General features: G+C 47.1%; 9 protein-coding genes across 9 annotated transcripts; 4 read left to right on the forward strand and 5 right to left on the reverse strand.

Moving 5' to 3' along the window:
- Positions 1-105: 105 nt before the first annotated feature.
- N7495_009465 (ESCO family N-acetyltransferase) lies at positions 106-1287 on the reverse strand (the record flags this gene model as incomplete). Its single annotated transcript, XM_057212116.1, has 1 exon — positions 106-1287. The coding sequence occupies one exon, from the start codon at positions 1285-1287 to the stop codon at positions 106-108; it is 1182 nt and encodes a 393-aa protein (XP_057058979.1).
- A 1927-nt stretch (positions 1288-3214) lies between these two features.
- N7495_009466 (18S rRNA pseudouridine methyltransferase) lies at positions 3215-4280 on the forward strand (the record flags this gene model as incomplete). The annotated part of the gene is made up of 3 exons (XM_057212117.1): positions 3215-3257; positions 3482-3738; positions 3804-4280. 3 exons carry the CDS (start codon positions 3215-3217, stop codon positions 4278-4280), a joined length of 777 nt encoding a protein of 258 aa, XP_057058980.1.
- Positions 4281-5843: 1563 nt separating this feature from the next.
- On the forward strand, positions 5844-7493 carry N7495_009467 (VOC family protein; the record flags this gene model as incomplete). The annotated part of the gene is made up of 2 exons (XM_057212118.1): positions 5844-6019; positions 6071-7493. The coding sequence occupies 2 exons, from the start codon at positions 5844-5846 to the stop codon at positions 7491-7493; spliced, it is 1599 nt and encodes a 532-aa protein (XP_057058981.1).
- Positions 7494-7811: 318 nt separating this feature from the next.
- Positions 7812-8900, reverse strand: N7495_009468 (S1/P1 nuclease; the record flags this gene model as incomplete). The annotated part of the gene is made up of 2 exons (XM_057212119.1): positions 7812-8709; positions 8773-8900. The coding sequence occupies 2 exons, from the start codon at positions 8898-8900 to the stop codon at positions 7812-7814; spliced, it is 1026 nt and encodes a 341-aa protein (XP_057058982.1).
- A 2905-nt stretch (positions 8901-11805) lies between these two features.
- On the reverse strand, positions 11806-12609 carry N7495_009469 (putative ubiquitin conjugating enzyme (UbcD); the record flags this gene model as incomplete). Its single annotated transcript, XM_057212120.1, has 5 exons — positions 11806-11945; positions 11999-12182; positions 12290-12319; positions 12463-12508; positions 12566-12609. The coding sequence occupies 5 exons, from the start codon at positions 12607-12609 to the stop codon at positions 11806-11808; spliced, it is 444 nt and encodes a 147-aa protein (XP_057058983.1).
- A 546-nt stretch (positions 12610-13155) lies between these two features.
- N7495_009470 (acyl-CoA dehydrogenase) lies at positions 13156-14612 on the reverse strand (the record flags this gene model as incomplete). Its single annotated transcript, XM_057212121.1, has 4 exons — positions 13156-13202; positions 13269-13378; positions 13428-14343; positions 14414-14612. 4 exons carry the CDS (start codon positions 14610-14612, stop codon positions 13156-13158), a joined length of 1272 nt encoding a protein of 423 aa, XP_057058984.1.
- A 401-nt stretch (positions 14613-15013) lies between these two features.
- N7495_009471 (uncharacterized protein) lies at positions 15014-17377 on the reverse strand (the record flags this gene model as incomplete). The annotated part of the gene is made up of 4 exons (XM_057212122.1): positions 15014-15831; positions 15885-16161; positions 16217-17048; positions 17103-17377. The coding sequence occupies 4 exons, from the start codon at positions 17375-17377 to the stop codon at positions 15014-15016; spliced, it is 2202 nt and encodes a 733-aa protein (XP_057058985.1).
- A 243-nt stretch (positions 17378-17620) lies between these two features.
- On the forward strand, positions 17621-19036 carry fen1 (multifunctional nuclease RAD27; the record flags this gene model as incomplete). Its single annotated transcript, XM_057212123.1, has 5 exons — positions 17621-17633; positions 17688-17773; positions 17836-17840; positions 17892-18453; positions 18515-19036. The coding sequence occupies 5 exons, from the start codon at positions 17621-17623 to the stop codon at positions 19034-19036; spliced, it is 1188 nt and encodes a 395-aa protein (XP_057058986.1).
- A 2296-nt stretch (positions 19037-21332) lies between these two features.
- On the forward strand, positions 21333-22479 carry N7495_009473 (histone H1/H5 family protein; the record flags this gene model as incomplete). The annotated part of the gene is made up of 7 exons (XM_057212124.1): positions 21333-21399; positions 21495-21520; positions 21668-21690; positions 21794-21924; positions 21983-22083; positions 22141-22308; positions 22357-22479. The coding sequence occupies 7 exons, from the start codon at positions 21333-21335 to the stop codon at positions 22477-22479; spliced, it is 639 nt and encodes a 212-aa protein (XP_057058987.1).
- Positions 22480-22801: the final 322 nt, after the last annotated feature.

Raw genomic sequence — 22801 nt, forward strand, 5'->3', positions numbered from 1 at the left:
CGTAAACAGCGTTCGACCAGATCCCCCAATCGTGCCCATATTTGAATAAAACGCAGCTGCATATAAAATGCAATATAAAGGCGTAGTTCGCAATCTCATCCTGTATCACTGCTCGTTATAGACGTGCCATGTCTTTTCGTCTGCGAAAAACTTGTTCGCCAGCCGGTTTCCACTTTCTGTGGGTTGGCTGAATGCGATCTGGTCCTTTGGGATCTCCATGCCGTAAATGAAATTGATCACCACACAATCGAGGAGATCAAGTGCAATTCCCTTCCGGCGAGAAGTTCCGGATGTCCAGATGCGCGACACTCCCACCACAGCTGGCTGTATCTCGTCCTTCACGGTGACTGATGAGCTGTTGGTTGCGCCATTCTGTTCTGCCTGTGCGACCGGTCGTGATTCCCAGATGCGCTCGGTCAAGCAGAGCCCAACACACCGACTGTCTTTCATGTGTAGGAACACCCGGTATCGATCTACTTTCTCCTCCGCGGTATCCTGCTGAAGGTGCTTGGGTGGTTCTACCTGGCTCCATAGCACCTCATCCGGGATTTCCGGTGACGACAACTCTTTATTAACCACTTCAAGAACTCGCTTGGCCTGACTCTTTGCGCTGGGAGATGCCTTGCGATCTACAATGACCACGTATCCTTCATCAAATCGCGTCGCCTCGTAAACCCAGCGTGAGGCATTAGCACGCATAAAAGCTTTTCCCAAGTCAACCCCAGTTGAGTTCATTTCGTGGAACTTCTTATGTAAGGCCGCATCCTCTGTGTTCGATGGAATATATTCCATGCCACAGGTCGCGCATGTCTTGCGGACCTCAGTACCTAAGTCAATTTGCATCTGGCGCAATGTAGTCTGCTTTTGTAACTTCTTAGGTGGATCTGCGGAGGAGCGCAAGCTATTGGAGTTGACCTCGGCTAGGGGTGACCCGGCGGAGATGTCCTTGAGTTTGCGCTTCTTAATGAAGCTGAAGGTTGGTTTTCGTGCGTTGACAGGTGGGGGAGTTAATCGAGGAGGTGGTGACGAGGGTGGAGTAGTGAGACTGTCAAGGTCATCGTCCAATGTAGTTTCGGACAACACGACCGAGTTGCGACGCGACGGGCTTGATAGAACGACGGAAGACGACTCGCGAATTGCATACTGTAGATTGTTCTCTGCCTCATCAGACTCGTCCTGGACGCGTCTTTTCTTTGCGACCCGCTCGTCATCGTAGACGCGCCATGTTGGTCGTCCGTATGTCTTCATGCCTAGGCCGCTGCTTGAGGGGTCAGTAAGGGCGCGCATCAGATAAAGAAGGGGTTGATATACCGCTTGTATGAATTGGTCACTGTCCACGGCATATCCCCTGGAAGCTTAGGGTAGCGGGGGAGGAGGTTTGTTGTGTCGAACACGGGGGGAATTGCAATTTACATAGGCGGATCGACTGGTTCCACAGCACGCGTAGGTGGCGCTAACTTGTTTAGGTCATATTGTTCGAATAGTCAGAAGTAACGAAACTTACTTTATCCCTTGGAGATGAGGTTGGTTTCTTTTTCAGAAATGAATATATGTAGCACTCAGATGGTTAGAGATGGCAGGGAAGCCTGAGGAGGGGATGAGAAATGATGATATGATGATCAACAGGAGGTTGGGTTAATAAACAGAATCCAAGAGTCGCCACCAAAAGCACTCTAGGTTACGCTGTTTGGTCGCCTTTCCTTATTGAAGATTCCTAAGCTCCTGGAGTGCTGATTATCTGGTATTCCCTGCCTTTTATGACTTTGTGGGACAGAAACTCGTTCCAGGCTGCATTCTTTTTTATTTCCTCTTCTAGATAATTCCAACGCACCAGTCAATCAGCTAATTTCATCACCTCTTCTCTTGGCCAATCGCAGTACATATCAATAGGTTGCCCAGTTGAGCTTTTCACCCCCAATTACAAGTTAGGCCCCGGCTGACGACTCTCTGGGGCTATAACTCTTCGCTCTCAGCTCTTGGCTCTAAGCTGCCAGCCTCTCTCAGCCTTGTACTATGATGGATCTACTCCGTTAGCCCCTTCAGAGTTCAAGCTCTATATGCATCGAGTAAGGAAGCAGGCAGCAAGCATGAAACTTTTCATCATCTCAGACCGCCCTCCCTTCGCTGAGATCCCCACTACCAATGCAGTTATTTCCACAGAGTCGGGCGCGCCTTCGTTTTGTGCTGACTGAATGTCTTGTTGCAGCAACAGATCTGACTAACTGATTGGCGAAGCATTACGAGCGGCTACAAAGCCCTTTATCGCGTCCACTTGCCCCGGATTTTACATGGCCTTTTACGGGCTTGTGTAACCTGGCCTGGTCAAGTGGACTCGGTGGCGAGCTTGTCCTTCTGATTCAACCAGTGATATTGTAGCTGTTCCAGACCCGAAACAGAAGCCTGACAGGATGGCGGGGGTCCAGGGTTTACACAGCGACCTTCTATATACCAGGAACAGCCGAACAGGTCGCAAGAACAAAGATGTCAGCAAAGGAAGTGGAGTGTGGAGTGTCTCTATCAATGCTTCCAATCTGTTCTGTTCTACTATCAATCATCTTATCTCACCTCAGACCTCGGAGTTCGGTTGCTCTCTTGAATCTTACGGACTCCTCTAGCACCGGCCCGCGATATATCCATCTCCATCTCCATGCATGATACGAATACTCTGTACTAATTGGCAGAAGCTATGAGTCCTACATGCTACTATATGCAGCTTGGTCACACAAACATATCACAAGCTCCGGTACTCTTGGACGGAGCACTCTTGACTCTTGAGTCTATTCCTGTTTCCCTTCATCCGGTAATACTATTCAGATATAAAGCACAGCAGTGACAGCACAGATGGCTCCTTTCACTTCTTTACTAGCACATTATCTACCCGTTGAAGAATCAAGATATTGACCATACTCATACAGGTTAGGGTTCAAACGTACGTAAACCGAGGGGATCTCACCACTCCAAGAGCTCCCAAACTCCGTATAGTATCCACTTGAGAAACTGCAGAAATGAGGAGTAATAAAAAGTCTCCGGCGCTCCGAAATGAAAAAAATAGACGTATATAAGGTCGTAATATTTCCAAGTCAAATAAAGTAGAAGTCGTTTAGTCCCGCTTTTTGTCCCGCGGATCGGACGTCTTGTGGATCCTCTTTTCTCTCTGCAAAAATCTCTTACTTTTGTCTATCCTCATTTTTTCACCTTTTAATTCATATTCACCATGTCTGACGCAGCACAAGTTGCAGGCAAGAGAAAGCGTGCGAGTATGTTTCCCCCATTTCCTTTTCTCTTCAGGTTTCTACTTTGCATTGGTTGCACTGGGGTAGTTGTTGGTGGCGTGAGCGAACTTCGACTCCGCAAATCCCCATATTGGCTGTTAGCCAAATTTACAACTTCGATTTCTCCATCTTCTTTCTTCTTTTCGTCCCTCCTTTGGTTGACACTTCAATTTTCCATCACAATATGACTGACATTAAGCTACTTTCAGGGACCCAATCGTGCCCTCCGCCGGAGCTGCCTAATCTCGTCGCAGAGCAGCATGTCGCTATCCCCACACATGACAATGACACTCAGCGCTTGATTGTAATTCTCTCCAATGCTAGTCTAGAGACTTATCGGGCTTCTAGTGGCAAGCCTGGCGCAAAGGATGAGAAGTACTCGTTGCTGAACAGTGATGAGCACATCGGTATCATGCGAAAAATGAACCGTGATATCAGCGAAGCTCGTCCAGATATTACTCACCAGGTAATTCAGGAATACTTTTTCTCGGATGGACTACTAGCTCACGTTCTATTTTTATTTTTTTCCAGTGTCTTCTCACCCTTCTGGATTCTCCTGTTAACAAGGCTGGTCGGCTACAAATTTTTATTCACACTGCTAAGGGTGTGCTTATCGAGGTCAACCCCTCAGTCCGCATTCCTCGAACCTTTAAGCGATTCGCCGGTCTGATGGTGCAACTCCTCCACCGTCTTTCAATTCGCTCGACCAACTCGCAGGAGAAGCTGTTGAAGGTCATCAAGAACCCTATCACCGACCATCTGCCCCCCAATTGCCGCAAGGTGACTCTTAGTTTCGAGGCACCGGTTGTTCGCACTAAGGACTACATTGAGTCTCTGAAACCCAAGGAAAGCGTGGCCATCTTTGTCGGTGCCATGGCCAAGGGTACTGATGACTTTGCCGATTCGTTCAAAGATGATGCTATCAGTATCAGCAACTACAGTCTTAGTGCCAGTGTCGCCTGTAGCAAGTTCTGCCACGCTGCCGAGGAGGTGTGGGATATTCTTTGAGTGGGGCAGGTACAATGCGCCATGCGCCTCCGCCGTTAGCTTTCCGGCAGTGTTTCCAGATCGCTATTTGAAGCCATGAAATCCTTTCATTGGCTTTTAGGGCTTGAGTTGATCCAAAGGACTTGCTTCGAATTTCCATTTCAGATCCTCGCCCACTCTTCTCGTTATTATTATTATTATTATTATTACTTGGGGGACAGCCTGCATCATGTTCATGTTCATATTCATTCTTTAGGGATGAAACCTGCTGAACAATGGTTCCCCATTTCGACTAGAGACATTCGGACTGGCTGGTATTTGGTTCCTTTTCGCCCCAGTCCTTGAGCCAACGAGCTCTTCCATCCACAGTGGTGTGATTAGAAAAGTGAACAATCATGTATTAGGTATATTTGTACCTAGGATATATTCTGGATTTAATTTTCCTATTGAATCCTGATTCCTTCCTAATTCCTGCAACATAGTCCACTACGTAATAGAGACATTTTCGTCTCATTTCTATACCTAGTACAGTTAGGGTATTATTTTTGTGGGCAACCGCGGGCTTCAATTCTCTAATCGGAATCGAATCCAGACTTGACATTTCAGTCCAAAAAGAAACCTGTGATTTCCGATGATAATGGCGGTCAGCAGTAATGCCCAAAAAGATCCAAGACAATCTCACCTTAAGCAACCATTGGACCAGCGGAACACTAGTAATGCACCCACTCGGCTCCATACACGATCAATGCACGCCCCATCTGCCATTTTTCAGGCCCTCAGGGGATCCAAACAACGAACAACGCCATTCGAACTTTGAATGCTTAAAAATTCAAGGGTTACGGAGCCTATTTCATTTCAATCGGAAAGTACTGGCCTAAGCTGTGTTCAGCTACAAACATGATTCGAGAGGTTCTTGGGCGCTTCGAGTCTAGGCCAATCTCCAAACGAAGCCCTCTTTTAACCTATAGGCGACTATCGATTGACGCAGCCCGCCTCACTCTTGCTTCTATCACTGAGAAAGAAAGGGTCCAGGGTTTCACCTTTCCCATCATGCGCAGATCGCGCCCTCCCAATCGGGAAGGATGGAATACGATCTGGCCCAGATGTGTATAGACCCGCTATTCCACTCACTCTCAATCTCCAAGCCTTTCTACACTTCTGCACTGGTGATAGGCTTATCGGATCTAATGTATGAGGGATGTGCCGTGCGTAGCTTTCGGTCCAGGGGGCGCCGTGTCAGGCTGGGGCTTGCCTTTCTCGGACGACTGCGGTGGGCTTGCTGCGTGGTGACCATGACCTTTTTACGGAGTACTTGGGCACATAAGTCTATTTCTGCGAGTGGATCAGAGAAGCCCCTCTTTTCGCCTTGTATTGGTACTTTGTCATACTGACAGATGAGTTCGGCTGTCGTTTTATGTCATAGTTCCTGGATTTATAGACTTGCTCTCTCCCCAGTATATATGCAATCATCCTTGCTTTGAAATCTTTCTCGTCATCTGTCTACTTTCCTTGGAATTCTCTCTAAATTTGTTCCAAGTCAACGTGCTGGATAACCTGCACGTCGACTCCCCTTGATCTATAGACATGCCTGTCTCCCATATGACTCTGACAGTTACTCATCTCCCAACCTCTACTTCCTTCTTCCTATCATGTCTCCAGCCTCTTGGTTACCAATTCATTGGTCGGCAAGATGAGTACATCGGCTTCGGTCAGAAGCAAGGAGAGCCTGCTGATTTCTGGGTCACGGAGCGAAGACCAGGGTATGTATCTGATTGAAGATCATGGTATATCGGCGCTAACAGTATGGATAGTATAGGTCCTAGTGCAGTACATATTGCATTCCCAGCCCCGTCCAGAGATGCCGTGGGTCAATTCTTCATCTGTGCCTTGAAGGCCGGTGGCCAGATCCACGGTGAGCCTAAGACACGGGACTCGCAATCAGGCTATTACAGTGCGGCTGTAATCGACTTTGACGGTAACAGCATCGAAGCGGTGTACCGGCCGGGCGGATCAGTTGTTGCATCGGAGGCTGGTGGACCCACAATAGCTATGCTAGACAATGGATCCGTCGTTTCCAGAAGCAACAAGGCCAAGTCGGTGAAGGCAGAGAGCATTGCTCCTCCCCAGTCCAAAGCCCCCACAGTCATCGAGCGTGCTGCAACGGTCGTTTCTCAACCGTCGTACACTGTCCAAACTGTTCAGGCAGACGATGGCAGCAAAGCAGTAAAGACTATTGTCGGCACGCTCCTCGGCGCAGCTGCCGGTGCAGCTATTGCTTATGCCATGGTGAAGGGTGACGAGCAGTCCTCGTCAGAGACTAAAAGTATTGCTATGATGAAACATGCACCCGATCTCCTCCAAATCATGGCCCCACCGCCACCATCGCAAGCATCCAGATCTGAGGCAGGCATGCGGGCTATTGAAGCTCCTCCCGCCAAGAGTACATACTCGGCTGCCCCACGGTCGACGGTTAGTCGCAGTGCGGCCTCCAAGAACCCACGAGCCAGTACCGTCTATGAACCGACCGAGTTCGCTCTTGATCAAAAAGGCCGACGGGCCTCAGAGGGCACTGTTGCCTCATACCTCGAAGACCTGCCAATTCGGACAATTGAATATCCACCTCGGCACTACCCATGCAGCCCCAGCACATTTATTAGCAGCTACGCTGCTGACAAGCCGCGAGCCTTCGTAGCAGGCAGCGTGCTTTCAAACTCCACCATCAAAGCTGCGCAGAAAAGCCTCCAACGCCGCCGCAGCCATGACGACCGGAGTGTATACTCCACACCAAGCAGTCACCACTCAAAGTCCCTGGCCCCAGGTAGCATCGCCTCTTCTGCTCACACCGCGCACAAAGTTCCCTTGCCAGCCGGGTCCGAAGCCACGTATTACTCTGCAGCCCCAACCCATCAAGGCTATTCATATCTTTCTGCAGGGGGCGTGCCCCTGCCTGCTAGCGTGGCTGACCTTGATGTGAGATCGGACGTTACGCCAGATGACTCGATCAGCCAGGTTGGTGCCCAGTCTCATTCTGGAAAATCTACACACTCACACTCCCACTCTCGTTCGCACTCACGTCATTCCAGACACTCGAAGTCTGGCTCGCGGGCCTCGAAGCACTCTTCCCGGTCAAAGCACGATGACGGCGCCAAGCCGAGTGATAATTCGAGCCACGTTTCGCGACGCACTGCTAAGGCTGGTAGTAAGGCTCCGTCGACGTCGGGCAGTCGACGTTGACGAAGGTGTGTAGTACGTACAACTGACTTTTATGTACGCTTTCAACAGAATCTGTTCTGTTTTTTTTTTTTTTTTTTTTTTCCTTTCAGTGCATTGTTTGTCTTGGTTATCTGCATTTTGACTTGAATGGGGTCATTCGTCTTGGTGGTTCTTGCATACGACAGAAATGAGTTAAAATTTAATATAGCATGGAAATTGGAAAATACAACGGGAATTATGATGATTGATGATAACATGATCCAGTAACACAACTTTTCGTTGATTCCCACTATTAGTTCCTTTCGATCCAAGTACCACCTGGGCAGTGATATTATCTGATCAATGACTATGCTCACGCTTCTCTGAGCCGCAACACGATCCACCCATGGCATCTCTAGCCATCTTTGCCCGACTCATAGGACGAGGCTTCGGAAGAAACTCACGACCCTGAAGAACTAGTTCAACGGCAGTATCCCTATACGCCGCTAAACCCTGATCCTCAGCAACCACCGCCTCATGAATCAAGTTAAGCCAGTGACCCAACCGATACCCACCCTTAGCAATCTGCATCTCAACAGTCCCAACAACGGAATCATAATAAGCAGGATAAAGATCCGCACCCTGCAACGCATTCGCTCCATCAGGCATAACAACCGAGCAAACAAGCGCATTAGAATCAGACACCCACCGCGTAGCAGATGTAACAGCCTCACTAATATTGTCGCCCCGAATCCACCCCGCAGCCTGCATCTCAAAACTCCCCGAAGTAATATTTCCAACCAACATCTCCGCCCAAGCCGCCGCGTCCTCGAGCGCATGTCCGCCAATCAGTTTCTCGGGAATATAGTCATCCCAATCAGCATGTAGGTTGGTTTCGTGCCCGTTGAACGTGACATTAATGCCATTCCCGCCGACTTTGTACGCTTCGTCGTGCAAAGGCTGTACTATGTCCCCGATGATATGAACCAGGAACTTGAGCGCTTCGGCTTTATGCGCCTTTGAGAGGCGGTGATTTCCTGCGCGCTGGGTATAGTTCGCAACGGCGGAAATGGAACACCCTGCACTTGTGCAGTCGCGCTCGTAGTCTACATTGCAGTTATGTGGAGGGTTATCCTCAACGTCGATGAAATGCAGCTTTGCTGACCATCTGCCCGCGCTTGTTTTGCGGTAGCTATCAGCCCATGAGGCGATATTTGCTAGGTATGAGCTTGAAGGATCATTGAGAATATCTTGGGCCCTGACGAATGTTACTTTGACATGTAATTAAGGTTGAGATTGGCAGCTCATGCTCCCGACTTACCATGTTGCTGTCGAGGGAGTAACGTAGTGTTGGGCTACATAAGCGACGGTTGCATGGCCTAGTTGACCCCATGCATTTGCACCCTTGATAGCACTGACTATGAGGGCAAATCTGGAAAGTTGTACCATATCGAATGATAATTATTTGGCTAGTGATTGGTGTGAGGGTAATGGAATGTAACTGCGGAGTAATATGAATCAAAACATTGGGGTAATTCTGCCAATAAGTAGCCCTATCACTTGGAAGCGGTGTGCGACTTGATCTCCAGGCCAATGGTCAAGTACAATGTAAGGAGAGACAGAAAAAGCAAATTGAGTCTATTGCAGTGTGATATAAGATAGCCCCTGCCTATCATTTGCGACAATTGAGACATTGAAGAGGTTGCTCATGTCTACCATAGTAGGATTGAGTATTCAGATATAGATCCTTCTTCCAGCAAGTTACACTTGTACTTGATACTGAGAACCTGACGCCCTATGATGCGTCCCCGTAGACCTGGTAGCATTTCAGAACAACTGCAAATCCCATCAATGCAAACTGAGCTTTCGATGTCTGAATATGATCCAGATATTTGAATATTGAAGACTCTCGCAGTCGAATACAGCATCTAGATTATTAAATAGAGATATAGAAAAAAGTACGGTGCTCGCTGGATTTGAACCTGCGGTTCCGGCAAAAAATGAGTATGTCCATGGATTTCCAACCTCGTGCATGGGGATGTTTTCGCTTTGAACCACAGGAACTCGTTACGAAATAATTCACCCATTTTATCAAGTATATCCCGGCTTAATATTATTCCGTGACAAAATAGTTGTTCCGGTATCACCACTTTCTTGTATTTTGTACACCCCCTAATCGAATGCATGTAAAATTTAATTGATAATCATCTGGGGTAGAAAATTAATTTAAAGAAGGGCTTCCGCTGAGTTTGAGCCGCTGACCAGGGGAGAGTATATATTATTTACTCCCTATGCAAGTTAGAGATTGAAAACCGCATAAGGCATTAGTGGACATAATATAGACAAGGCCGTGGAGGACGTATGAGGGTCCATAATGTCAACTCAATTTATGTGAAAAGTCAGATGAGCAAATACAGAGAAGATTAACATGGCCCCTGTACTAAGGATGACACACTCAATCAAAGAGAAACCACCAATTATTATTTTTATTCACTCAACGGCCTTAATTAGGACGTTGTGAGGGTTATTTCCGTTTTCATGGAAATACGACACTGTGTATTGGAACCTGAGCGCTTTTCTTTCTTTCGTTTCTTTTTGGATGTACGGTACTATAAGTCAGAATTATTGCTCATTTTATTGTTTATCAGTTAGACACTGCGGTTCTTTATATGGCAGTGACTAAGACAAACCTGTACTGCTCTAAATGTTATAGTTAGTTACTTAATCTGTATAACTGACTAACCCTCGTACCTGACTTGTGACTGTGTTCAGGCGGTGAGAGTTGACGCCATAAACAGGGATCAACTTGATATTGCCGCTTTTCAAAACAATAAATATCAAATTCTCAAGGCTCAATAACACATTTTGTAAGTCTTATAGTGATTAAAGTTCATTTGTTTAGCATATTCTATAAATTTACCACCTTTTGTTATCTAATTTGTCCTATGATACCAGTTTTAAAAGATTTAATGTTATGATATGCTTCATATATATATCCTGCACCATTTTGCCTCAGGGAACATCTACCATCCTCAATTACAAGTCAACACAATAACCAGGTGATTTATTTTTCTTTTACCTCCAGGGCTGTTTAGGCAGATCAGAAAATATCATTATGTACTGATAATAACTCAGATCTCTTCAAATCCATATAATTCAAATCTAGGCAACAAAATATTGTGTCAGAAGTTATGAGGTTGGGACAAATTACAGACCTCCTGGGCAGGGCTGCCAAGGTAACCTCGGAAGAGGACTCTGAATACCTCTAGGGCTATGTGGATTTACCTTTTCCTTCAGACTCGAATTCAAATAACCCATGGATATTCACCTGGGCATCTTCAAGTTATGCCGATGGACCAGGGAATATCGGGCTTTGAAAGGAGTAAATCAGAAAACCTGGAGCCTTCATCTCTGAATAAGTTCATGCCAACCTTGGAGAGTTCTTTCGCTATTACAGTAATGGTCTGTTTCACTGCATTGCTGCGTGTACTATTATATCCCGAATCCTGATCGAAACTTGAAGGGTATGTATGCATGAGAGGAGAGATCCATGGATTCAAGGCGTGTAAATCTGCATCGTTATCTTTGGAGAAATTGACAGTCTTCAAGAATGAGATGTTGACCTGCGTCTCCACGGGTACTCATAGGTAGGCATAAAATTCAAGTAGGTTATCTGGGCATACGGATTACGATGCTTCAACCATCCATCTGCGTAGTCAAATGGGAAGTCCCGAATACCTTCGCCTTGACGGTCTTGAGTACTTGTCAACTACCTAGGTACCAAGTAGAAATGAACTACGATTATCATGTTCAACACAGAGACGGGCCTGCCTGGATTGTGCTATATGCGACATCATGAAATAAAAGCCATTAAAGCCCTTCGACCATCCACAACCACATACGACCTAACCCCGACTCTGCAACTTCATTTCCCCTCCAGTTCGATTCTTCCATGTCACCGACTCGACAAGCAAGGTGCCCAGAGTGGGGAACCTAGAAAAAAGCAGGTACTTTTTTGATCTCGTGTGTTCCCTTTAATTACCGAATGCACAGATTTGGTCATGAAAAACGGATGTTGGAATTTCCCAGAAACTAATCCCAGAAAATGAAACCTATGGAGTGAAGCAAAAGGATTGATGGGAAAGGGGGAAGGGAAGTGGCAAGGGGAAAAGGGAACATCACGAAAAAAAAAAGGTTGAAATCGGCACAGAAACGAGTTTCTACGACCACGGTACGCCAAACTTCGCAGATCTGAATCTAACGGAGTGAAAAAAGATGCAGGTGACGGGGCTATGAAAGCCAGGCGGAAAAGAACACCGGGGACCATTGCAGATTGATTGAAGCCAAATACCGTTTAAATGGCATACTTGCGAGTCCACTCACGTGCAGTAGCCTCGTAACGGGGGCGATCGGTCTTGTAGACGTGCGCGATCTCGGGCACGAGGGGATCATCCGGGTTGGGGTCTGTGAGCATCGAGCAGATAGAGAGCAGCACTAGAAGAACACCGTTAACGTCATTCATTTTAGCCTTGCAGAGAATGGCATACCTTTGGAAATGGTCAGAGCCGGGCTCCATTGGTCACGCAGGATATCCAAGCAAATACTTCCATTGGAGTTGATGTTGGGATGGTAAATGCGAGTGGTAAAGTTGACCTTGGGGGGCTTGAAGGGGTAGTCGGTAGGGAAGTGGATAGTGAGGAAGAAGACGCCTCCCGAGTAAGGCGAGTCACCCTGTGGAAGAAAGTTAGAATATGATGTGATATAAAATCTGAATGGTTGGAGGGGGCCTCGTGACCATTGCAGGGGGTGATTCTGGGGGAATCGGAATATCGACTTACGGGACCCATAATAGTTGCCTGCCAGTGGAACTATTTGAGAAATGAATTGTCAGTAAAGAACATCATTTGTTTGGTTATGATGATCTGCATGGAGGGGTTTCTCAACCCCGCCGCACGATAAGGACAGTGTGCATTCCGCGATCGAGATCGTCGAGGAAGAGGGGATAACATACCAAGTCATCACCAACGGGACCAGCGGAGCAAGATGAGGGGGGATCCCTGTAATAAGAATCAGTCAAATGTTCGAGATGGGGAAATAGTCGATGAGTTGCTTACCGTCCGAGGTCGCTGAGTTCCTTGTTAATGCGCTTGAGAGCCATGATGAGTGACGGTTGTAGGAGGAAGAGAGACTGGAGGGTGGAAGATTAGCAAGTAAAAAGCTTGGGGGTATTAGTGATCCTCGTACGTATTGCCTTTGTGTGGAAAAGAAGGAAGAGTGAAAGAAGAAAGAGGGGAAAGAAAAGTGGGCAGCTGGGTTTGCAGACGGTATTACCAATACGCGCCACAGATGACACATCTTCAACTCAGCCTTAAAAACGAGTAATGTCTTGTACGTTGTCATTTTGGTCGAATTTCGAATACGCAGAAACATCATTGTTACTAGTTATTGTTGATATCTGTTGACTAGATTACAATGAAAACCATTTCTTATATCTTCTATTTCCATTCGGAATTGAAATACAATGAAATACCATGGAATTGATCAATTGTGCCCCATGATGTCACGTGCGGGAGAGGCGTTCATCCCGATTGACGCTCCTCCGGGTTTATCCCTTGACGACAGTCATCTAATGGATACAGATAATAGCAATGTCCTTTTTGTCTTATTCAAAGTGTTTCTAAAAAAAATAAGAAAAACCTGCAAGCTAAACAAATGCCTGTACGCCGGTAATAGCCCGGCCTAGAATCAATGCTAAAACAAAAAGTCAGTACGGACATTTCGGCCTAATATATCCAGCCCGACATTGGGCATTCTTACCATGAATATCGCTCTGGCCTTCGTAGGTTTGCACAACAAACAAGTTGGCTACATGGCGCGCGATATGATACTCGTCGCTCGCGGCATTGCCGCCAAATACCTCTTGCAGACTGTTGATATGTCAGTATGAGATATCACATCTAAGGCAGGGGAACTAACATTCGTGAATTGACCAATGCTCTATCACAGTTTTGGCGCTTGATCATAGATATCATTTCCGGGGTAGCCTTCCCAGAATCCTTGAGACGAGCCACCTGTACTGCAGCTAATGTACCGTATGCAGCATCGGTCGCTGCATCAGCCAGCTTCTTTTGAATGAGTTGGTACTTAGCTAATGGATTACCCTTGAACTGTTTTCGCTGGAGACTGTATTCTCGAGCACGAGACAGACAGTCCTCCAATGCGCCCATACTACCAAATGCAATGCCTAAGCGCGCACTATTCAAGCAAGTAAATGGACCCTTCAGGCCCTCGACATCCGGGAACATATTCTCTGCCGGGACAGGGCAATCGTCCATCTGAATCATACCCGTAATTGAAGCGCGCAAAGCAGACTTGTTCTTGATAGCAGGCGTCTCAAAAGTGCCTGGTGGGCATCGCGAGCGCTCAACCACAAAGCCCCGGATTTTACCCGTTGACTCGAGCTTTGCCCACACGAGAGCCAAGTCTGAGATGGGCGAGTTGGTGATCCACGTCTTGCTGCCACTCAGCAAGTACATGCCCTTCTGTGTCGGGTGCTCGCGCGCAACCGTCTCCATAGATCCTGGATCGGAGCCGTGATTCGGTTCTGTCAGTCCAAAGCACCCAGCTAGTTGGCCCTTGGCCAGACCTGGAAGAAACCGCTGCTTCTGCTCTTCTGTGCCAAATTCGTAGATTCCTGTCATAGCGAGAGAGCTCTGCACCGACATTCCCGATCGATAGCCACTGTCCACACGCTCCACTTCCTTAGTTATTAGGCCTGAGGCGACAGTACTCACACCGGCGCATCCGTAGCCCTCAATTGAAGCACCTAGAAGGCCTAATTCGCCCATTTCTTCGAGGATGCGACGATCATAATTTTCATTGCGGTAGGCCTCTAGGTATTCCGAGTACGTGTTAGTCCACTTGATCCAAAATAAACAGAAAGAGGTAACAAACGGACTCACCAAGAACTCTTGGCATTAACTTTTCCTGGCAGTATTGTCGGGCTGTGTCCTGAATGGCCAGCTCCTCCTCTGTGTATAGCTCCGCGGCGGCAAGAGGATCTTCCCAATCGAAAACGGCCGAAGAAGCATGCCGCCGGCTAGCGACGGAACGACCAGCCTGGATTGATCGTGCAGCAGCACGTAGAATTGAGCGGTTCATTGTTGATTTGAGAGGAGATGGGAGAGATCTATGTGAAGGGACCTATGAAGTAGTTGTTGCGGGGGAGCTTCAAGTATGCGCTAATCACGGAGAGCCTCGGCAATTTTGGTTGGCTATCAAGTTCCGAACGCGTATAGTTAATTAATCTTCGTATCGAGTGCGCCTGTTAAGGATAACAGATTGACGCGATTTAATTAATTATCGAGACATGGATGCTAAGTGGTCCACTGTAGTCTGTTCCATCTCGGTGTTTTTCGGTGGTATGACTTCAGAGCCCTGGATGGAGTATACGGGCAATCGAAATGACTAATTTGTTCTGTTTTATTCATTTGCCGTCATTCTATGTAAAATATGGGTATTATGAACGTCCATAAAAGAAAAGCAGTGCCGACCAGCGCATTTTATGCCGGCATCTGGCTTTGAAGGAAATCAAACACGCCCGTGGGAAAGAAATCATCGTCAAATCGCCACAGGTCTGTCATCAACGGGTCTATTGAATCCTCCGGCAGTCCTGGCTCATGTTTGCCTGCTGTATTCTCAAAGCCATTGCTGCGTTCAGCAGACAGCGGCGCTACCCCGAGTAATGGCGGCGGATGGTTAAGGATAGTGTCACGCTCCCCCAAGATCTGAGCTCCAGGGATGATGATAGGCTTGAAAATCGAATTATATTCTTGCGGGCTCGAGCCGATGGCGTGCTGTGTACAGTTCCGCTTCTCCCACTCCTCCAGCCCGGTCAGCATCCTTCGTAGACCACGGGCAATGTGATGGCTGAGATGACGCTTGCTTGCCCGCTGGCTACATGATTCCATCATCTCGGCAATTTGTCCGACTAGAATACTTACGTAGTGTATGTCGACTATTAAACCCGCGGAGGCAATTGATGTTTTTTGACCCTGGTCTCCAGTGCTCGATCTGTTCGAGCATGACTTGGCTGCGATCTTCAGCAGGAATACTGCCGCAAATGCTATCATACTGTGGAGATATAGTGGGACGCCGACCAATGCTCGCTGAATATCTCGCTCATCTAGAACAACCTGGAGAGTCGCGATTGCTGATTCGATGGCGATATTCGCTCTTTTCCTGCGCTCGGGTGACATTACACGTGATGAGGTCGAGGAGTGGTAGGTACGCAAAGCTACTGAGTGCAATTGCAACCGAGAGAAATGATAATGCATGTTGACAGCTTTATAGGGATACGCACCGACGTGTCGGCTCCCAGCTAAGAATCACAAATCAGCATGAAAACATTCCCAAATATACGGTTTGGCTCACCAAGACGAGGCAGCCATGTTGATTTCCAATCCTTTAGGTCCTCATCAAACGCATCTATCTTTGGAAATGCGCTTTCGGGAACCTCGAGGTCGACATCTGGACCAAATGCGAAGTAGCTTTGGGTAAGAATGATAAACAAATCCACTTGACTATGTAGTCTAAGATCTCCTTGGGATACAGATGGTGTTTGCGTGAACATATTGTGTTGTTGAATACTGGCGTCCTCGTGAATGATCGGTGGCCGACCATATGCAATAGAAAAATGATGATCAAGGGTCTGGCGCAAGTTAGTAGCACTTACACCTAAAACGCGAATCGAAAACAAGACATACATATAGCAGATACCATAGCCTTGCCTGTTCCTGGTGCTCAGGTGAGCCCTGTATGGCTTTGCGAAAGAATTGGTGCAGGTTACGTTCGGTAGCAATGCGCACGGCATATCCAGACAATTTCCAACTGACATCTGCAAGCCAAAACGCTCCGATACATAGGGCGCGAATATCGTCCATGTTATGATGATTTCCCAGCATTGATTCGGATGCTAGTTTTGCGAACTCTGTATAGCACGTGTCGAACGTGCGCTCCTTTGTGGGCATATGAAGCGCTGTCACAGCTAATATAGCAGCCAGTAGCATAGATGATGATCGCCGAACCGAAGTCAGATCCTTGTGTGCTAAAAGTACTCCATCCCATAGATAGCGGTTCAGCACCTGGTCAAAGTGATAGAACAATTCTTCCGCTTCTTGTAGATCTACCACGCCCCGAGAGATGAAATCCGTCACTAATGCGACATCTGGCGAATATGCTTGCCCCGGGGAGCTTTCGCGGTTTTCACTCAGCTGCGTCACCTCGTATAGACTGCCCATAGGAGCCGTCACCAAAGAGGTTGCGGATGTTTCCTCAGTATCGATGGAATATTGTGGCTGTTGTTGCGGCTGCTGAGAAAAATTGAAATTTGCCCTAGACCCAGTTCCAAGACCAGCTGCTTTATCTATAGATTCGTGCCTGCCATTATGCTCATCATCTACTGACGCTGTTGACTCTTGTCGGCCCCGTTTCTTTGATGTCTCGATCGACCCGCCGCCGGATTGATAGTAAGATAACTCCGGCAGTTGAGATTTCCTAAGCAAGTCCGTCATTGCCAACTCGATCATAGATTTCCAACTTGATAGCGCCGTCAGCATTCAGCCTATGTGTAACCCAGTGAGTGGTACTTACTCGGCCTCGTCCTCGAGTAAAGTTTGAAGACTCTTGTTTACAACGCACTCCAACCCCATGCGTCGACATCGCGAACATACCGACTCACCAATCTTCATATCGCAGCGCACCTTGTGCCGCTTACACTCGGTACATGCTCTTATCTTTCGCGAGATCTTAGGAACATGCTGGGTAGACCTCCCATTGTCCTCCAGAGTGAAGCCATCCTGCAAGGATGTTGGCGAGTGATCGCCATTGGCTTCAAATTGAATGCGATTCCGCTTCATACTAGGCAGCTGGGCTCATCCTCCGCATGGCCAACTCCGGGGAATCAAAGCGGGGTTCCGGTATATGGTTCGGTTCTTGATCAGTTTAGGCCTGAGGCATTAAGTGGGGAGAATGAATTATTCACGTGATAAGCTCTTATCGTCATGTGACTTGGTGGTCAATTGATCGCGCGTCAGCGCGTTTTCTCGTGATTGTGGCGGTCTTGAACTTTTCATTAGCAACTTCCTTATTACAAGCATCTTATCATCAAGATGGGTATTAAGCGTGAGTAATGAATCTTCCAATCTTCTGAGCATGTTTCTCTAACCTTATCAAAAGATCTATATCAGATTATCACTGAGAATGCTCCCGATGCAGTCAAGACGGGCGAGATCAAAAATCACTTTGGTCGCAAAGTCGCCATTGTACGTGACATTCCTTCCATCACTCCAATCTTTATCCATAGCTAATGAAACTTGACACATAGGATGCGTATGTCTACAGATGACCTAGCCTAGCCAGCTTCATACTAACAGAGTATAGGTCCATGAGTCTTTACAGTTTTCTAATCGCCGTGCGATCAGAGGGCCAGCAGTTGACGAGTGACTCGGGAGAAACAACATCACACTTGATGGGCATGTTTTACCGCACTCTACGAATGGTCGATAATGGCATTAAACCTCTATACGTCTTCGACGGAGCTCCACCCAAGCTTAAGTCCGGCGAATTGGCTAAGCGTGGAGCGCGCAAGGCGGAAGCATATGAAGCTATCGAGGAGGCTAAGGAAACTGGTACCGCTGAGGATGTCGAGAAGTTCTCGCGACGAACTGTCCGGGTCACTCGTGAGCATAACGAGGAGTGCAAGAAGCTGCTAAAGCTGATGGGTATCCCCTACATCACTGCGCCAACTGAGGCTGAGGCTCAGTGCGCTGTTTTGGCGCGTGCTGGCAAGGTGTACGCTGCTGCCTCGGAGGATATGGATACCCTCTGCTTTGACTCACCAATTCTGCTGCGACACTTGACATTCAGTGAGCAGAGAAAGGAACCAATTCTGGAGATTCATGTGAATCGGGTGTTGGAGGGGCTTGATATGGATCGTAACAAGGTCAGTCTACTTTGCTTTTGGTAATCCACCAAAGCTATTTATTTACTTACTACGTTTATAGTTCATTGATCTTTGCATTCTATTGGGCTGTGATTACCTTGAGCCCATCCCAAAAGTCGGTCCCACGACAGCTCTCAATCTGATTCGCGAACACGGAAGTCTGGAAAAGGTTGTTGAATTTATGGAAAAGGACCCGAAAAAGAAATACGTTATTCCCGACAACTGGCCGTACCAGGACGCGCGAGAGCTATTCATGTCGCCCGATGTCCGACCAGCAGATGACCCCGAATGCGACTTTAAGTGGGAGGCTCCTGACGTCGAGAAACTGGTTGAGTTCCTAGTTACCGACAAGGGATTTAACGAAGATCGCGTTCGCAACGGCGCGGCCCGACTACAGAAGAACCTCAAGAGCGCACAACAATCTCGACTTGAGGGATTCTTCAAGCCTGTTGCAAAAACGGCCGAGGAGAAGGCCAATCTCAAGCGCAAGAATGAATCTAAAATCCAAGATCAGAAGAAGCGCAAGAAGGAAGAAGCCAAGGCCAAGAAGGATCTTAAGTCCAAGCCGCGTGGAGCGAATTGAGACATGAAAGCTTGGAGTGCATATGACAGATCAGTCAATGCACGTTTGTTTTCTTTTCTTTTGCACCAAAACGTTCAATCTTAGTTGGACCTGGCGTTTTCATTGGGTCTTTTCTTTTCTTTATCTTCCTTTCTTTTTCCCGTATCTTTCGGTCAACCAGTTACAAGTGGGGTCACGCCTTTTCCTTGGCCCATGAGCATGAATCCCAGCATATCATATGCAAAAATTATTTATTTCTGAAGGAATATAATGAATACCCATGTTTTCTTTCTGTTCTGCGTTGTTTGGAAGTGAATATCAGGTCGAGGTGGCTGGGGATCAGCGAAAACAGACGAAGCGAGGGACCTGAGAACCGGCTCTTTTTCTCTGATCCTCGCAACCACGCGGCCTTCATCACATCCAGAGTTACTGATATCGGTTTAATTCACCGTAGTTTACCCATTAAAGCATATAAATACTCTAAACCAAGACATTTAGTGGAGTTATTGGGCAGTGTCACATTCCCGATGCTTCCAAATTTATAGATCGGCCCGGGATAAGCGAGGACGCGTTTGGTGATGATCTCTCACGAGAACGAAGTAGACCTTTAGATCTGAAGTATTAGTTGATAGTATGCTATTTCTAAAAGTCAACACCCAGGTTTTGATAAGTTGGAGATGTTTTTGTAGCGTGGGATCAGGATATTGTTGGATGAGTGATTCGATGATCACCTGATAGGTAAGATTATCTATCAGTCATTGAGTTTACATAAAGCGGTCTGGCTGCCTAGTTATTCTGGTACCTGCTGCGTAGGTAAGTTATTTAGCCCTAAATAACTCTTTCTACCTAGCGGTCACCTGGTACTAAATCCAAGTCTCCCGCAACTCAACACTCCGAACACCTCATCAAGGCTAAAACAGTGGATACTCTGTATAACTATCATTTAATAATTATTCTATTGGTTAAGTTCACGGAGGAAGATCAAAGGGTAGAAAATTAGACTCAACTTCAACTTCCAGGTTGAGGGCCAGGGATTGATATACCAAGAAGTGGTACAATAAGATATATAGTTGAATGAGGACTTGCCACCCAACCCCTCAGTAAAGCTGCCCTACTCCAGGGTTGGCTACTACGTAACCCTAATGCCAGGTAACAATATCCATATAAAAGTAGATAAAAACTAAAATACTGTTTCGTAGATGATTCTAAATCGAACTACTAGTTTAACCGTCTAGTGCGTGGTGAGAGGGGATGGGAGGGGAGGACTGGAGTTAGGGCTGTGGAAATCAGATGTCCTGCACCACTGGGGCAGACCAGAGATAAAATTCGACAGAACACAAAAAAGAACCAAAAGAAGAAGGGAAAAAACCTCGCGAGCAAAGCCAAGAGTCTCAACATCATCGACCTCGGAAGATCCAAACTTGTACCATGGATATGGCCAGACCTTTCACTGCATGACAACACATGTGGCCCTCGTGACCTGCAGGTCCTGAAGATACTTTGATAGCAGATCAGAGTAGGTAGTAACAAGGTAAGCAGTCTGATCTACCCTTACCCTGAATAGGGAGATTACCCCTCTCAGATCTATCTGGTTCTGTTTGCAGACTTGTTTCAATTTAGGTTACAGAACGCGACGGGAGAAAGGAAAGCGATAGAGAAAGGGTGTCGGATTCCATAGCACAGGACTCTGACTGGACTCAGCTATCAGAAGAAGTACATGAAGGGGATGATCAACTGTACATCTGGAATGTCAGAATTAAATCCCTCGTGGAGGGGATCAGAGGCATTAGAGGAATTAGAACTACGCGTCAGTCCTAGATAGCTCAATCAAATAATTAGTTAGAGCTACAAGATACTACAGAAGAATCAAGTATGGTAGAAGAAGCATACAAGAACCGATTTATGGACTTTCTGCCTTTCGAGGGAATGCGAGTGGCTAATCATTCTTCAGGGAGAGAGAGGGAGTTGTGAAAGAGTTGAAGTAGAAGCAAGAAGTAGATCTAAATAAAACCCCACATAAGGCTAATACAAGAAGCTTAGAAAATGAAATAAAGAAAACAGATAGTAAATCAGGAGAAAAAGACGAAAAAAAAAAGAAACGAAAAACGACCCAAAGCTATTTGGATTAGCCCGGAGTGATCTTGTGTCAACCGCTCTACCTATAAATCACGGATGCCCCGCCAGTCTTTCCCACCCCTTCCGTTTCCTCGTCCTTCCACCTTTTTATTTCCACCAACTTCGACTCTGGAATACTTTCCTCACTCTTCAGCATCTTATACCTCTTCTCATCTTCTAACCCCCCTACATCAACTACACCATGCCTCCCAAGAAGGCTACCGCCGCTACCAAGAAGGCCGTTCCCGCTCCTCACACCTCTTACCGTGGTATGTATTTCCTGATCCTGGTCTACCACACCATCGCATAAAGATGAAAAGACTATTCGCAGAGTCGCGAACTCTTGCTGATTCTAGTCATATAGATATGATCCGCGATGCCATTGTCAACGTGAGTAGATCACCGCAGATGCTACTCTTGTTGTGATCGGGTCGCGTCCGACCGTGACACGTCTGGCGCCTCAACGTCCACCCACGCTGCAAGACTTATTCCTTTTCTTTCTTAATCAACATTACTGACTGATCTTCCACCTTATAGCTCAAAGAGCGCAATGGCAGCAGGTATGTTCTGATAATCTTCACTCGTTGTTGCACGGCGGTTGGGTCCTCATCGTCGCGTCATTTGAGTTTAAACTTTGAGACTAATAGTCCTTCTCTATTATAGTCGCCAGGCTATCAAGAAGTATGTCATTGCCAATAACAAGATCACCTTTGCCTCTCAGGGTGCTTTTGACTCCCAGTTCAACAAGGCTATCAAGGCCGGTGTTGATAAAGAGGAATTTGTCCAACCTAAAGGTGAGTAAATGACTTTCCTCCCACCATCTTGTCGTAATCTTGCTGATGTGTTTTCTAGGCCCATCGGGACCCCTGAAGCTTGCCAAGAAGGAAGCTAAGCCCGCCGCTAAGCCCGTCGCTAAGCCTACTGCTAAGGCCGCTGCTAAGCCTGTTGTCAAGGTAGGCTCTGAATTCAAGAATCCAAATGATAATAATCCAAGCTCACAATCTTAATAGAAGACTGCCACTAAGGTCACCAAGGCTGCACCCAAGGCTGCCGCTAAGAAGGCCGCACCAAAGAAGACTGCCACCAAGGTAACCAAGGTTACTAAGAAGGCTGCTCCCAAGAAGACTGCGGCCAAGGCTAACACTGGAAAGACTCGCAAGGTCAAGGTTGCTGCTTCGGTAAGTACCCTCTCTTCTCTCTTCTCAGACATCAAACTGACTTTTCAGGCCCCCGCCATCGTGAACCACCCCACTGTCCTCGGCAAGACCAAGTCTGGTCGTATCACCAAGAGCACCAGCGCACCCCAGCCCACTAAAGCCGCTCCCAAGAAGCGTGCTGCGAAGAAGTAGAGGATATTCCCTCTTCAATTTGTCTTGATGAGACCCTCCCATTGTTACGTGTGCTTTTCCCGGGAGGAGCTCTGATTGTTTTGTATTCCCTTCTGATGTAATTTCTTTCATTCGACACGTTGATTTGGCTGTGATGGTACTGGGTTTGCTTGGATATCTCCATTACGATGGCTTCTTGCGTGGTTTCGTGGTTTCTCTTTTTACTCCTAAGTCGAAGGAATGGCGTCCGATGGTGGGTTCTGGGGGAATTGTTTTGTCTCTTTACACTTTGGATTATAAGTGAATTGTTCTGGAATAAGATTCTGATCCGTTTGATACCAAA

Source organism: Penicillium taxi, assembly GCF_028828555.1.
Source record: "Penicillium taxi strain IBT 34144 chromosome Unknown utg000006l_segment0_segment0, whole genome shotgun sequence".
Lineage (NCBI taxonomy): Eukaryota > Fungi > Ascomycota > Eurotiomycetes > Eurotiales > Aspergillaceae > Penicillium > Penicillium taxi.